This window comes from Rhinoraja longicauda, chromosome 3 (assembly GCF_053455715.1).
Source record: "Rhinoraja longicauda isolate Sanriku21f chromosome 3, sRhiLon1.1, whole genome shotgun sequence".
Classification (NCBI taxonomy): domain Eukaryota; kingdom Metazoa; phylum Chordata; class Chondrichthyes; order Rajiformes; family Arhynchobatidae; genus Rhinoraja; species Rhinoraja longicauda.
Genome location: NC_135955.1, coordinates 14,096,732 through 14,110,824, shown reverse-complemented (window position 1 = coordinate 14,110,824; position 14,093 = coordinate 14,096,732). Strand labels below are relative to the sequence as shown.

The following is a 14,093-nucleotide window of genomic DNA, read 5'->3' as shown; positions in this document are numbered from 1 at the left end:
GCTTTCTTCACTGCCTGCTGTACCTGCATGCTTCCTTTCAATGACTGATGCACTAGGACACCCAGATCTCGTTGAACATCCCCTCTTCCTAACTTGACACCATTCAGATAATAATCTGCCTTTCTATTCTTACTTCCAAAGTGAATAACCTCACACTTATCTACATTAAACTGCATCTGCCATGTATCCGCCCACTCACACAACCTGGCCAAGTCACCCTGCAGCCTTATTGCATCTTCCTCACAATTCACACTACCCCCCAGCTTAGTATCATCTGCAAATTTGCTAATGGTACTTTTAATCCCTTCATCTGTCATTAATGTATATCGTAAATAGCTGGGGTCCCAGCACCAAACCTTGCAGAACCCCACTGGTCACTGCCTGCCGTTCCGAAAGGGACCCATTTATCCCCACTCTTTGCTTTCTGTCTGTCAACCAATTTTCTATCCATGTCAGTACCCTACCCCCAATACCATGTGCTCTAATTTTGCCCACTAATCTCCTATGTGGGACCTTGTCGAAGGCTTTCTGGAAGTCGAGGTACACCACATCCACTGACTCTCCCCAGTCAATTTTCCTAGTTACATCCTCAAAAAATTCCAGTAGATTTTCAAGCATGATTTCCCCTTCGTAAAGCATGCTTGCTTTCACAGGTCAGGAATGTAAGAGTGTGGATGTTATGTTGCAACTTTACATAACGCTAGTTCAAACCACCCTTAGAGCAGTTCTGGTCATCTCACTATAGGAAGGACAGAGTGCAGAGGAGAATCACCAAGATGCCATTAAGCTGGAAAGAGTGCAGATAAGATTTACGAAGATGTTGCAAGGATTCGACGACCTGAGCTATTGGGAGAGGTTGGGCAGGCTAGGACTTTATTCCTTGGAGCGCAGGCAGCTGAGGGGTGATCTTGCCTGCAGTCCTAGTCACATTTGGAGTATAGCATTTTTGGTCGCTGCATTACAGGAAGTATGTGGAAGTTTTGGAGCGGGTGCAGAGAAGGTTCATCAGAGTGCTGCCTGGATTAGAGAGGTTTCAGCTACAGGGAGAGATTGGATCGACTTGGATTGTTTTTTCTGCAATGTTGGAGGTTGAGGGGAGACTTGATAGAAGTATATAAAATGATGAAAGCCATAGATAAGATAGACAGAACCTTATTCCCCAGGGTGGAAATGTCTAACACTGCTACAGTGCCCACCATAATGTTTGGGACAAAGAACCATCATTTATTTATTTGCCTCTGTACTCCACAATTTGAGATTTGTAATAGAAAAAAATCACATGTGGTTAAAGTGCACATTGTCAGATTTTATTAAAGGGTATTTTTATACATTTTGGTTTCATCATGTAGAAATTACAGCTGTGTTTATGCATAGTCCCCCCATTTCAGGGCACCATAATGTTTGGGACACATGGCTTCATAGGTGTTTGTAATTGCTCAGGTGTGTTTAAATGCCTCTTTAATGCAGGTATAAGAGAGCTCAGCACTTAGTCTTTCCTCCAGTCTTTCCATCACTATTGGAAACTTTTATTGCTGTTTATCAACATGAGGGCCAAAGTTGTGACAGTGAATGTCAAAGAAGCCATTATGAGACTGAGAAACAAGAATAAAACTGTTAGTGACATCAGCCAAACCTTAGGCTTACCAAAATCAACTGTTTGGAACATCATTGAGAAGAATGAGAACACTGGTGAGCTTACTAATTGCAACGGGACTGGCAGGCAAAGGAAGTCCTCCACAGCTGATGACAGAAGAATTCTCTCTATAATAATGAAAAATCCCCAAACACCTGTCCGACAGATCAGAAATCCTCTTCAGGAGTCAGGTGTGGATTTGTCAATGACCACTGTCCGCAGAAAACTTCATCAATAGAAATACAGAGGCTGCACTGCAAGATGCAAACCACTGGTTAGCCGCAAAAATAGGATGGCCAGGTTACAGTTTGCCAAGAAGTATTTAAAAGAGCAACCGCAGTTCTGGAAAAAGGTCTTGTAGACAGATGAGACAAAGATTAACTTGTATCAGAGTGATGGCAAGAGCAAAGTATAGAGGAGAGAAGGAAGTGCCCAAGATCCAAAGTTTACCACCTCATCTGTGAAACACGGTGGTGGGAGTGTTATGGCCTGGGCATGTATGGTTGCTGAAGGTAGTGGCTCACTTATCTTCATTGATGATACAACTGCTGATGGTAGTAGCATAATGAATTCTGAAGTGTATAGACACATCCTATCTGCTCGTTCAAACAAATGCCTCAAAACTCATTGGCCGGCGGTTCATTCTACTGCAAGACAATGATCCCAAACATACTGCTAAAGCAACAAAGGAGTTTTTCAAAGCTAAAAAATGGTCAATTCTTGAGTGGCCAAGTCAATCACCCGATGTGAACCCAATTGAGCATGCCTTTTATATGCTGAAGAGAAAACTGAAGGGGACTAGCCCCCAAAACAAGCATAAGCTAAAGATGGCTGCAATACAGGCCTGGCAGAGCATCACCAGAGAAGACAGCCAGCAACTGACGATGTCCATGAATCACAGACTTCAAGCAGTCATTGCATGCAAAGGATATGCAACAAAATACTAAACATTACTACTTTCATTTACATGACATTGCTGTGTCCCAAACATTATGGTGCCCTGAAATGGGGGGACTATGTATAAACACTGCTGTAATTTCTACATGGTGAAACCAAAATGTATAAAAATTGGTCTTTATTAAAATCTGACAATGTGCACTTTAACCACATGTGACTTTTTCTATTACAAATCTCAAATTGTGGAGTTCAGAGGCAAATAAATAAATGATGGGTCTTTGCCCCAAACATTATGGAGGGCACTGTATATGGCGAGAAGGGGAAATATAAATTGTGCAGGGCAAGGTTTTTTTTACACATAAGATGGTCGGGGCCTGGGGTTGTGGTCGACGATAGTGGTGTTTAACAAGCTTTTAGATAGGCACATGGATTTGCAGGGAAAGGAGGGATATGGATCACTTTCAGGCAGATGAGGTCAGTTCAGCTAGGCATCATGTTTGGCACAAACATTATGGGCTGAAATGCCCGTTCTTGTGCTGTACTGTTCTATTTTCTATGTTGTAGAGGTGTGTAAGATCACAAGAGAAATAGATAGGGTGAATGGGCATTGTCTTTTCCCAGAGTGCGGGAATTATAAACTAGAGGGCACACGTTTAAATTGAGAGGAGCAAAATCTAATAGGAACCAGAGGGACACTTTTTCCACTCAGAGAGTGGCGAGTATATGGAACAAGCTGCCAGAGGATGTAGTTTAGTTTAGAGATACAGCATGGAATAAGGCACTTCGGCCTACCCAGTCCATGCCGACCATTGATCTCCCTTTCACACTAGTTATGTTACCCACTTTCTCATCTACTCCCCACATATAAGAGACAATTTTACAAGTCACATGGCTTTGAGATGTGGGAGGAAACTGGAGAACCCAGAGGAAACCCACAAGGTCGCAGGGAGACCATGCAAACTCCACAAAGACAGCATCCGAGGGCAGAATCAAACCTCTGTCTCTGTGAGACAACAGTCCCTCTACCAGCTGCCCCTCGATAACAGCATGGCTTAGAGGGATATTGGCTAAATGTGGACAAACTTGATATTGTGGACAAATGTGGACAAACAAACATGGGGCATGTTCGTTGGCATGGGCTAGTTGTGCCAAAGGGCCTGTATCCATACTGTATGGCTCAACATCACATAGATTGGTTTAGTTACAATTTAATTTTCTGCTTTAAGTAACACAAAGATGTGTCAGTATTGCTTGTTTTAAATCTAATAGTTAGACACCACAGGAAATCAATTTTACTTCCTTTGACATGACTACCCAAGAGGCAATACTAAAGGCATATCATGCAGATTAAGAAGTCCAGTGTGTCTAATGGGAAATGAATATTTTATAAAAATAAACAGAGCGTGTCTTTAAATATTCCAAAGAACCCTCCCAGCTTTTCCTATCAGATGGAAATAATGGAATTAATCGTGTAACATAACAGGGAATTTCCACTGCTGAAACAGTGCTTACAGCTACCAGTTAAACCAGTAACATAAAATAACTTGAACAGGATTGTTGGACACACATGCACATGGTGTGTCAATTATATAATTTACATGCAGTAGATTTGTCGGTTTCTTACAATGCATTAAATAGCTTATGTAAAATCTGCCATTTCATGGCTAAATTTAATGCTCTTAGTGGACATGCTGGAAAAGGTTTTGCAACAATTTCTGTAGTGTACACAAAGACCTCGGTACACTACAGACGGAGCATCTTCAGTATGTACGCACATACCACAGGCACCCTGCTTCCGTCAGTCGACTTCACAGCGACTTAAAGCCTTTTTTACTGTAAAGGGAAGATAAATCATCTTTAAGGTAAAGTCGATGTATTCTGTAGAATGTAAGGAGTAAGTGTAATTGTTTAGTTATTACAAGCACATGCAACAAGTTAGTTGAAGCCAAAAATGGATGAATCACTGTTACATGCTTGCAATTAGAAGGTAACTGTGCCGGCTGTAAAAGATGAACAGAAACATGCTACCTCAGCTTTTGTAAAAATCAAATTGGCAGGCAAAAGAAGCTCTGGTGTGCACCTTTGATAATTTACCAAAAAACACTTTGCTTCCAAACGCATACAGTGCTGCAACAAATTTCACATACAGCCTTACCTTGTTATCTTTGCTTTTCTTGGTATTTTGTTGGATCCCAAACATTTTTTCCATGCCAAACAATTTGCTCGTCAGTTCATTCTTTTGAGCTGCATTTCGAAAGGGCTGGCTTAAGCCATTTCCAACTCTGTATTTCTCTGTCTGAATCTTGCTCATTGGAGGAGGAAGGTCCTGCTTCAGTGTACTGAGGTTGACACTGGATAATCCGTCTGTGGATTCTGCATAGGATTCCTGGTCACTACTGCTGCAATACTGCCAATCCTTATGGACGTGAAGGGGGAGCCACCTTGGAGTTCCACAAGGCAACCCGTTCACATCGGATTTCTTTGCTGAATTAAACACGGATCGCGGAGATGTTCCTGGTACATCCAGCCGGGAGTGATTAAGATGTCTGCTACCGTTATGCAAAGAACATTCATTCTGTGCAAACTCTGAGTGTCGAGAAGCAAGAAATTTGTTTTCCAAGTCCTGACGACAACCATTCCACTGAGTACCTTGAATTTGTCCTTTGCCTTGTACATTACCCCAGGCGGCAGTGGGAGGATGTTTGTTTGAATTGGTTCCTAGATCGACAACCAACACTCTGCTATTCTTTTCCTCCTGACTGTAGCATCCAATACCACTATCACTATTACTACTAATACTGTTGTTCTGCTGACCATCAGATGAGTCCCCATCAACAAAGGCTCTTGCGCGCGCACTTTCAAATGACTCCCCGATGTCCTTGTACAACACTGATACAAACTGAAGGACGGGTTGAGAGGATGGAGGGAACTCCAAGCAGCCACTGGTGTCCGGGTCTGGTGTACACTCAATACCAAATCGCCTCGCAATTCCCTGATGGATTTTGTGCTGGCAAAGATCCGGATCGACCATGAAGACATGGCACGAAGTGCGCAATCCACCATCACCGTCAGCAGCGAGGCTATGATCGGCAAACATCTGCATGGTGACCAGTCCAAAGAATCGGCGATCGTCAGGGCACACAGCACTGAAGGCTAATTTTTCTGCTGGGTACAAAGCCAGTACACTGTGTTTATCATTAAAAAGCTTAACACAGTCGTGCATTATTTTCATCAGGACAAGGGAATGAATCTTCTGCTCAGCGCGCAAGCGTCGCATGCACCCACGGATGGCCTGCAGGCTATCGTTCTCCAGATTGGAGCTTGTCGAAGGCAATTCTATGGAACCCAAATAGCCTACAATCATCCCAACGTTCAAAATGCTAGCATCGAGAACAAATCCATCTGGGTTTTCCAGGCCATTGACAAAGGCAGGGTCATCATGTAACACCTTTAGTACTTCGTCTTCAGAGAGTGAATTGTGGTTCTTTTTTGCACTTTTGCGACCGATGGCAAGCCCACTGATTTTTTCAGAGCCTTGTCCTTGCTGCTGTGTACAGTTCCGAACATATTTTCTGGAACTACCGGAATTGTCAAATAGCATTTTAAAAATCCCACCCGACTGTACATCAGCAACAACCTTTTCGGCCCTATTTAGTCCCAGTACTTTAGACTTTGGTTTATTGTTCCCCCATGTCACTTTGTCTTCAGTGAAGTTAAGTTCTTCATCGCTGGAACCCGTGTCACAGTGGTTATTACCATCGGCAATAACAAGTCGAAGTACACCCGTGCACTGTCCTATCAGTTTCACCACATCTTCATGGGAGGCTTTGGAGACGTTAATGTCGTTGACACTGAGTATGCGATCCCCAGGTCTAAGGCCGACATAATGTGCTGGGCTTCCTTTGAGAATGCAGCTCAGCACACACGGAGCTTGCCCAGTTAGAGTAAATCCATAGCCAGTTCTTCCTCTGGCAATGTCAACATTTCTTATCCGAATGGAAGGTTTAGCGCTTGAACGATGTTTCACTTGATCAGCTTGTCTTTGCATTGTTTAAATTCCTACAACAGCACAATACTAATACCAACACATTATTAAAGCGGCCAGAAATCCCTCAGTTGAATGCTTCAGGAAAAAAATTGTTCCGATGATCTCTTTTAAGTTCCATCGGAGTTCATGTAAATTGTTCCAGTGATATATCTGAAGATTGAAAAATATAGATCAAACCAATTCCAATGCATGTTACAGCAGTTTTTCATCAATTGGGCTGGTGCAATCATTGAAATATCCTATTACAGACAATGTAGTTTCAGAATTTAGCCTTAAACCCAGATTAAATTATTCAAACAGCTATATTTTCTTCCCATCAAAAATATTTTATTTTTCAGAAATACTATGAAGTACAATGATGCTCTATGCCAGATAAAAATGGGAGTTTTTTAATTTTTGTGAAGAAGTTACAAATGTCGTAACCCTTCACAACAAAGAGTACATTGTTTCATAAAGCCTCTTCAGAAAATATTTCCGATCCAGTTTATCATTATTTTAAGCAGGTTTCAATGCGGGCTAGTTGGGTCAGAAATCTGGAAGTTCAATTTATAATCCATATACTGTATACACACCAGAATCTATGCTATCAGTAAAAGGTGAACACACTGGGTCTCTTTTAGAGTCAGTCATACAGCACAGGCAATGGCAACCATCAAGTACGTATCTAAACTAATCCCAGTTACTAGCACTTGTTCTGTAGCCTACTGTGCTAGTTTAAATGCTTCATCAACGTAGATAATGTTTATCTATATGACTTTCTCAGGCAGTGCATCTAACTGCAACCATGCTCTGCGTGAACAATAACCCCTCAAATCCTTGTTAAATTTCTTAGTTATGCCATTTAGTCGTAAACACCTCAATTTCTATGGGGAATACCCTATCTGCTCTTCTCAATTTGGTATAGCTCTCAGGCCCTCTGCAGCTCCAAGGAAAACAAACCCAGCCGAAACAAGGAAAGACACAAAATGCTGGAGTAACTCAGTAAAGCGGGTCAGGCAGCATCCCCGGAGACCATGGGTAGGTGACATTTCGGGTCAGGACGCTTCTTCAGACTGATGCTTGAAGCCTATACAATCTCACGACTGAAACGTTCCATCCCAAACAATATCTTCCGCACTTACCTGTGCAATCAATTCTTGTTTTTCAATTTAAAAAAAGAGATAATCAGGCCCAAGGGCCCATTGAAACCACACCAACCATTGATAACGCATTCACACTAGATCTATGTTATCTCACTTTCATACCCACTCCCTACGAATTACAGCAGCGAATTAACTTACAAACCCGCACGTCTTTAGGATGTGGTGGGAAAACGGAGCACCCGGGTGGGGGGGGGGGGGGGGGGGTGTTGGGGAGTGCAAACTCCTCAAAGACAGCACCCAAGGTCAGGTTGAACTCTGATTTCAGGCACTGCGTTACTGTGCTTAAGCTGCACCACTGTGCCATCCTTCCTATAGTGTGCTGAATGCGTAGTGTTATCTATAGTGTTTTCTCTTAAGGAACAGTGGTCTTGGGTGACTTAACAGAGATATTCAAAACATGAAGGGGTTTAAAAGAGTGGTTAGAAAAGAATGTTTGTGGGTTTGAGCATAACCAGAGGCCATTTTACAAGACAGCCTCCAAGAAATCCAATGGGTAATTCAGAACAAACGTTGTAACCCAGAGATTGGCTCGAATGTGAAAGTCTACCACGGGAAAAGGATTAAGGGAAAAGCAGAGATGCACTAAGGGGAGGTTGAATAAACAAATGAGGAAAAATGATAGAAAGTGCTGGAGTAACTCAGTGGATCAGGCTGCCTCTCAGGAGAACATAGGTAGGTGACATTTCAGGTGGAGAACCTTCTTCACACAAGAGCAGCGTTTCTCAACTGGGGTTCCCAGGAACTCTAGGGTTCCACGAGTGGTCGCTAGGGGTTCCGAGAGAAATAGTGATAAATAGGTTGATCATATGTAAATGCATTTTTGAGTCATTTTTGTGTTTAATTTCATATTTGTAATTTTATTATACACGTACGGGGCGAGTCCCAAAGTTTTTTATCCATATACATGTATCCAAATTTGTGCATGCAGAGCTAAGACCACAAAACCAAAATAAATTGCTGCTGCATTGAGTTATGTTCCAACTGATATTAAACCCAGATCACATCTGCTCTCTCAGGTGAATGGAAGAAAGGATGTATATTAGTTCAAAAAACTGTAGCAGGGCAGCTACCTGCTGGGTCCCAATCAATATTTATCATTCAACATTCATCATTAAAGCAATTACTTTGATACGATAAGCTTGCTGGATACACGAGGAACTGCAGATGCTGGAATCTGGAGCAAAACAAAGTGCTGGAGTAACTCAGCGGGCCAGGCTTCCAAGGTGGCGCCCAACCCAGGCAATTATTTGTGTGCTAGCCACAGACGCAGATCTACAATCACATATTACAATCCCTCCACACTTTAAAATCTCCATTCCTACAGTGACATTTCTAGACACTGTAAATAGCTCGATTGTAACCATGTATTGTCTTTCTGTTGCCTGGATAGCATGCAACAAAAGCTTTTCACTGTACCTCGGTACACATGACAATAAACTGAACTGAACATCTGTAGAGGGAATAGGCAGGTGTTGTTTTTTGCAGCAGGTGATGTTGACCCGTTGAGTTACTCCAGCATTTTGTGATAACAGGTGATGTTTTGGTTTCAGTTCCTTTCTTTGACTCACGTTTCAGGTCAGGACTATTCTTCACACTCTAACTGAGATGTCGCCTATCCATTCCCTCCACGGATGCTGCCTGACCCGCTGAGTTACTCCAGCACTTTGTGTTTTGTGCCAACAGCTTGCTATTTGTGGAGACACAAGGAATTGCAGATGCTGGCTTACAAAATAGCTTGCTTTGTGCAGGACTTGCGATGAACAAACTGACCACTACAATTCCTAAATTAGAACAAAGACTGTCCTCCAGAAGTATTTGATTGATCATAAAGCATTTCTTGGGAATCACCAAAGGCCTGTTTTTTGAAAATTAGATCAGAAAATACTGGAAGTTCTCTGTAGATCAAGTAACATCTTGTGAAGTATGAAATCATGCAATCTCAGCATACCGAGAACGTTAAATTGGCTGGATACATGTCAGAAGTTCAAATCTTGTAAAATAGGCACCAAACGAAAACAATCCAACCAAAACAGGCAAATATAATTTTCAGTTTAAATAGTCCACTAACTTAAAATTGCATCCATGCTCAAATATAAATGTATCAACTTTCAAGATCAAATTGTCCATAATATTTAAAATTTTAAATGCCCATGTTTCACCACCACATCAGAACCAGCTCCAGGTTTCAAAACATTAAAATGCGCCTGATTTCGAATTTACCAAGAGGATGATGAATAAAATAACCTACGCTAGAAACACCTCGGTGGGAAATATTAAAAGTTTAGTGTCAGCTTTGTTTTAAAGCGACATTCTTTAACGCAGTGTTTTAAACCGGATCGATTAACAACGTGTGTTTGATTTTTAACGGTCGTGTTCAGGCGCTTGAGACATCGGTCCCGGGATAAAAGGACGGACATAAATCCAGAGACACAGGGATTTGAACACAAGGATTAATCTGAAGAAGGGTCTCGACCTGAAACGTTGTCTATTCCTTTTCTCCAGAGAAACTGTCTGACCCGCTGAGTTACTCCAGCACTTTGTGTCTATCTTCGACACAAGGATTTTCGTTCTGCGGACAAAAACCTCAAAACCCAAGTGGCTTTCCATTTCGCATGGCACACAGTACCATCGCACAACGAAAGACATGCAACATTTTCAAGACATGAAAACATTTTCAAGACATGAAAGCATTTTCTTTTTTGTTGTTGTTAGTTAACATACCGAAGCGTCATATCCGAAAATGTAGGAGGGGGGAGGGGGGGGTTTGAATGCATTTGCAGCGAGTCCGTAGATGGTGTAGCATCCGTGCCGGGCTGGGTGAGGGTTGGAAGCGGATTGCCTCAGGGGGGGGGGTCGGCTCCGAACGGCTTCTTGTTCTTGTTCTTGCCACAACTTGGGAAGCGTCCCCGGCCCTTCGGAAACTTGCAGCAACTGTTGCTCAGCGAGGGGGAGGGGCGGAGGTGGAGGGGGCGGGACCTGGGCCCCGCTGCGCCCCCTTTGAGTGGCCGACGCGCTCCGCCAATCGCCACTCGGCATCCGTGTTTCGCTCCGGTCGCCCGGAGCAACCGCCCTTTCCATTGGAGCGGCCGCCCGTCACTCAGAGCAAGGCCCGCCTCCCCGCCCCGTGTTGCCAGGCGACGAGGTGTGATTGACGTTCGGCCCCGCCCCCTCCGCCGCTTGATTGACTGCAGAGAACCCGACGGGGTGTTTCTTTTTCATTCTCGCCCTCCAAAAGAAAGGGCTTTAGTTAACCCGCCAACAAAACAAAAAAGTAAGTTTAAAACTAGAATGCAGCAAAGTTTTTTTTTTAAATACCAATTTTAATTCAAAGCATTGCGAGAGGAATAAGAAATCAAGACAGTCCCATTGCCCCGCAACCGTTGTCAACTGAAACAGCAACAAGTCTCTTGCTCCAGGCAACAATGATCTATTACACATTTTCCTTCTTTTGAAACCCCTTTGATGTCTCGTTTTCAACACCGTGCACTTCCTTATCTCTGTGCCCCCCTCCCCTGACTCAGTCTGAAGAAGGGTCTCGACCCGAAACGTCGCCTATTTCTTTTCTCCAGAGATGCTGCCTGACCCGCTGAGTTACTCCAGCATTTGGTGTCAAATAGATAAAGGTGGGGGTGGGGGAACTGCAGCTGCTGGTTAACACCGAGGATAGACACAAAATGCTGGAGTAACACAGCGGGTCAGGCAGCATCTCTTCTGGTAGAGAAGGAATGGGTGACGTTTCGGGACGAGACCCTTCTTCGGACTCTCTGGAGAAAAGGAATAGACGAGAGATGTTTGGATAAAAAATGTGCTTCATTCAAAATTATAAAAAGGTCCATTAATAACTTCGTTAAAGACTTGAAGGAGGCAAAAACAATGAATGAAAACAGACGCCACAGCCGCAGGGGTGTTGTTGTCACGGTGCAGCCCTCGGCCCGCCGGCGCCCGTTAACTTTTGAAAATCAAAATGGAACGTCGGCGGGAGCGCCCGCGCGCGCGTGGTAGCGGCGCCGACCCGTGCACGCGCGCGTCTAGGCGCGGCCGCGCGCACGTCCAAGCGGCGTCGAGCCGTGCGTGGCAGCGCGCTCTCACCCAGGCACGTCCGCTTGGGCAGCAACTGTCTGAAACACTGCATTCACCCAATCTCAAGTCATACACACCCATCCGTTTGTGCACGTTTCTCCAACTTGCCCGCCCTTTTCAATCTCCCCCACTATTCCTTTTAACCCATGACGTGCACCTGTACTCTGCCTATTCTACACCCTTTCTTGAGTACATTCGTCATTAGTACGGGTGTCAGAGGTAATGGAGAGAAGGCAGGAGAATGGGGTGGAGAGGGAAAGCCTCATTTGAATGGCAGAGTAGTCTTGATGGGCCGAATGGCCTAATTCTGCTCCTGTAACATGAAGTTTTGTTTACTTTACATTTCTACCTTTTGTCCACCCATCAGCAGGTACTATTGCAACGTACAGAAACATCTGGTCAGGAACTGGAGAGGATAAGTTTGGAGGGGTATGGGCCAAGTGCAGGCAGGTGGGTCTAGTCCAGATTGGGCATCTTGATCAGCGTGAGCAAGTTGGGCTGTATGACTGACTCCATGTCAATCAAACCTCTCCCACCTCTCTTTCCTGTACTCAGTCCCACACTCCTGTCCCCTTCCAGTTTGCCCCTATTCCCCTTCCGCCAATATTTCCTTCTGGCTGCATAATACACTCTGTTCTCCCCAGCTTACACCCTTTTGACTCCTTTTATTACTCTATGGTTTGTCCACTTATCTTCCAAACAAACTTCCCCACCAACCAGTATCCAGATATCGCTTAATAGTGATCCGAAACGTCACCCATTCCTTCTCTCCCGAGATGCTGCCTGACCTGCTGAGTTATTCCAGCATTTTGTGAATAATATCACTTAATAGAACAATTTAGAAGAATGAGGGGGGACCTCACTGAAACATACAAATAGTGAACAGAGGTTATGGGGAGAAGGCAGGAGAATGGAGTTAGGAGGGAGAGAAAGATCAGCCATGATTGAATGACGGAGTAGACTTGATGGGTTGAATGGCCTAATTCTACTATCACTTCTGACCTTATGAACAGAACAGCACAAGACAGCCCAGCTGTTGGAGGTTGTGCAGTAGAAAACAGAAACAGAGCAGGCCCTTCAGTGTGCTGAAGATTATGCCAAGACTGTCACATACTACCTGCACATAACCCATATCACTGACCAGGCTTTGCTCTGCCCCACCTCGCTTTTCCAACTTTTTCATCCCTACTTCAATTAGTCTGGAGTAAAAGGGTCCCAACCTGAAACATCTGTACATCTCCCTCCACAGATGCTGCCTAACCCCGTGAGTTCCTCCATCACTTTATGTTTTACTCAAGGAGGACTCTAGTCTTTGTGCCATGGTGTTGGGTTATCATTTCTCAAACCCAGCGCTGCTACCGAAATATATAGAGCTGCACATTGCAATTTTGCACAAGTTCTTATATATTCAAGTGGGAGCATGTACTCACAGCATATAATACCAATACTGCAGATATAACAAAGATTTCTGACAATAATCCTATTCAGAGTCAATCTCTCCCTATTATCAAGCTCGCAAGCACAGGATGATACCTTGACTTGTGGGCTTGAGTTATAGGGAGCGGTTGGATAGGCTGGGTGAGCGTAGCTCTAAGGAACAACATTTTCACTCAGAGGATAGTGATATTTTCACTGTCAGAGGAAGCTATAGAAGTGAATATAACGGAATATAACAAGGAACTGAAGATGCTAAAATCTTGAACAAAAAACACAAAATGCTGGAAGAAATGGACATGATGTTTCATGTTGGAACCCTTCTTTGGGGTGGTTGTGGTCGTGGGGAGAAAGTTGGAAAAGAGAGGTGGGGACGGGACAAAGACTGGCAGATATAGGTGACGGAGTTTGATTGGCAGATTGGGGGAGTAAGTGACACAGGCTGGAGATGAAAAAGAGACAAAGGGTGTCAGATAAAGAGAGGAGGCGTGAAATGTAAAGCCAGAGGGATACAGGTGGAAGCGGATATAGTTACAACTTTTCAGACATTTAGACAGATAAATAGGAAGGGTTTGGAGCGATATGGGCCAAATGCAGGCAAATGGAGTTAGTTGAGAATGCCAACTTGCCAACAGAATCCATACAATTTTAGTTGTCCATTGTTTGGAGCACTTTTTGGCATGAGTTCACAACCAAGACCTACAATGAAACACCCATAATTTTGCACACTTATACTCAAGAATTAAAAGTAATAAAATCTTTTCACAAAAGGGACCAGTAAGAGTAATAATAGATGGCATTCAAAAGATCAGACGAAAGGTGGATTTGAATTGAATTCAATTGAATAAGTTTATTGGCC

General features: G+C 43.6%; 1 protein-coding gene across 1 annotated transcript in view; it reads right to left on the bottom strand.

Annotated features, from left to right (window-relative positions):
- The window catches only part of rgs12b (regulator of G protein signaling 12b), a 118,556-nt gene extending 111,978 nt beyond the window's left edge, over positions 1-6,578 (bottom strand). Inside the window, exon 1 of the mRNA XM_078432059.1 lies at positions 4,686-6,578. Within this exon, the coding sequence (XP_078288185.1) occupies positions 4,686-6,578 (1,893 nt within the window). The remainder of the gene's footprint in view (positions 1-4,685) is intronic.
- Between the last annotated feature and the right edge of the window lie 7,515 nt (positions 6,579-14,093).